The sequence below is a fragment of the Priapulus caudatus genome, unplaced genomic scaffold (assembly GCF_000485595.1).
Source record: "Priapulus caudatus unplaced genomic scaffold, Priapulus_caudatus-5.0.1 Scaffold319, whole genome shotgun sequence".
Taxonomy (NCBI): Eukaryota; Metazoa; Priapulida; class Priapulimorpha; order Priapulimorphida; family Priapulidae; genus Priapulus; species Priapulus caudatus.
Genome location: NW_014577380.1, coordinates 296,408 through 297,634, shown reverse-complemented (window position 1 = coordinate 297,634; position 1,227 = coordinate 296,408). Strand labels below are relative to the sequence as shown.

The window sequence follows — 1,227 nt, the reverse complement described above, 5'->3', positions numbered from 1 at the left end:
ACCAACGCCCTACGTGTTTACCCTTGCCTACGACTGGCACCCTACTTGACTACTCTTGCCTACAACCAACGCCCTACGTGTTTACCCTTGCCTACAACTAACACCCGACTTGATTACCCTTGCCTACAACCTCCACCTTACTAGACTACCCGTGTGCACGTTCTGCCATCCTACGTGACTACATTTGCCTACAACTAACACCCTACTTGACTACCCTTGCCTACAACCTCCACCTTACTAGATTACCGGTGTGTACAACCTCCACTTTACTTGTCTATCCTTGTGCACGTTCAGCCAACCTACGTGACCTCCCTGGCTTACAACCAGCACCCTACGTGTTTACCTTTGCCTACAACTAACGCCCTACGTGTCTACCCTTGACTACAGCCAGCACCCCACGTAACTACCCTTGCCTACAACTAACACCCTACGTGACTACCCTTGCCTACATCTGGCACCTCATTTGACTACCCTTGCCTACAACCTCCACCTTACTTGACCACCCTTGTGCACGTTCTGCCACCCTACGTGACTACATTTGCCTACAACCAACGCCCTACGTGTTTACCCTTTCCCACAACTATCACCCTACTTTACTACCCTTGCCTACAACTGGCACCCTACTTGACTACCCTTGCCTACAACTAACACCCTACTTGACTACCCTTGCCTACAACCTCCACTTTACTAGACTACCCGTGTGTACGTCCTGCCACCCTACGCACTATGGCTAGCCTACGTAACTATATTCAGCCTGTTCTGCTAGCATCTATGACAAATACGACATACGCATACACGCTCTCCTATGACACTATTTGTTATAGGACGATTCTTCCCATGACAAATATTGTTGTATGTGTTGTGCGCATCATATAGGAGTTTAGGAGCGCTATTATGAACGCAAGTAGTGAATTTCAGCTGTAAAGCGGAACGAAGTTGACTCGCCAATATTTGTCATAGAAAGAATCTTTCTATGACAAATAGTGTCATAGGAGAGCGTATATGCGTATGTCGTATTAGTCATAGATGCTAGCAGAACATGTTACTATATATTGCAGGTATAATCGGCTGCGTGACGCCCAGTATCGGGCTGCTGCTGGGCGGATGTTTCATGCGGCGGCGCCACCTACGTCCGCGAGGCTCCTTCCTGCTCGCCTTCCTCAGCATCTTCATCTACATCGCGCTGCTCATTCCGATGATGCTGCTGCCGTGCGACGACCTCACGCA

At 49.2% G+C, this 1,227-nt stretch overlaps 1 protein-coding gene across 1 annotated transcript in view; it reads left to right on the top strand.

Annotated features, from left to right (window-relative positions):
• LOC106808974 (solute carrier organic anion transporter family member 2B1-like) overlaps nt 1–1,227 on the top strand; it is a 7,019-nt gene that overhangs the window by 3,724 nt on the left and 2,068 nt on the right. The window contains exon 3 of the mRNA XM_014811911.1: nt 1,059–1,224. Within this exon, the coding sequence (XP_014667397.1) occupies nt 1,059–1,224 (166 nt within the window). The remainder of the gene's footprint in view (nt 1–1,058; nt 1,225–1,227) is intronic.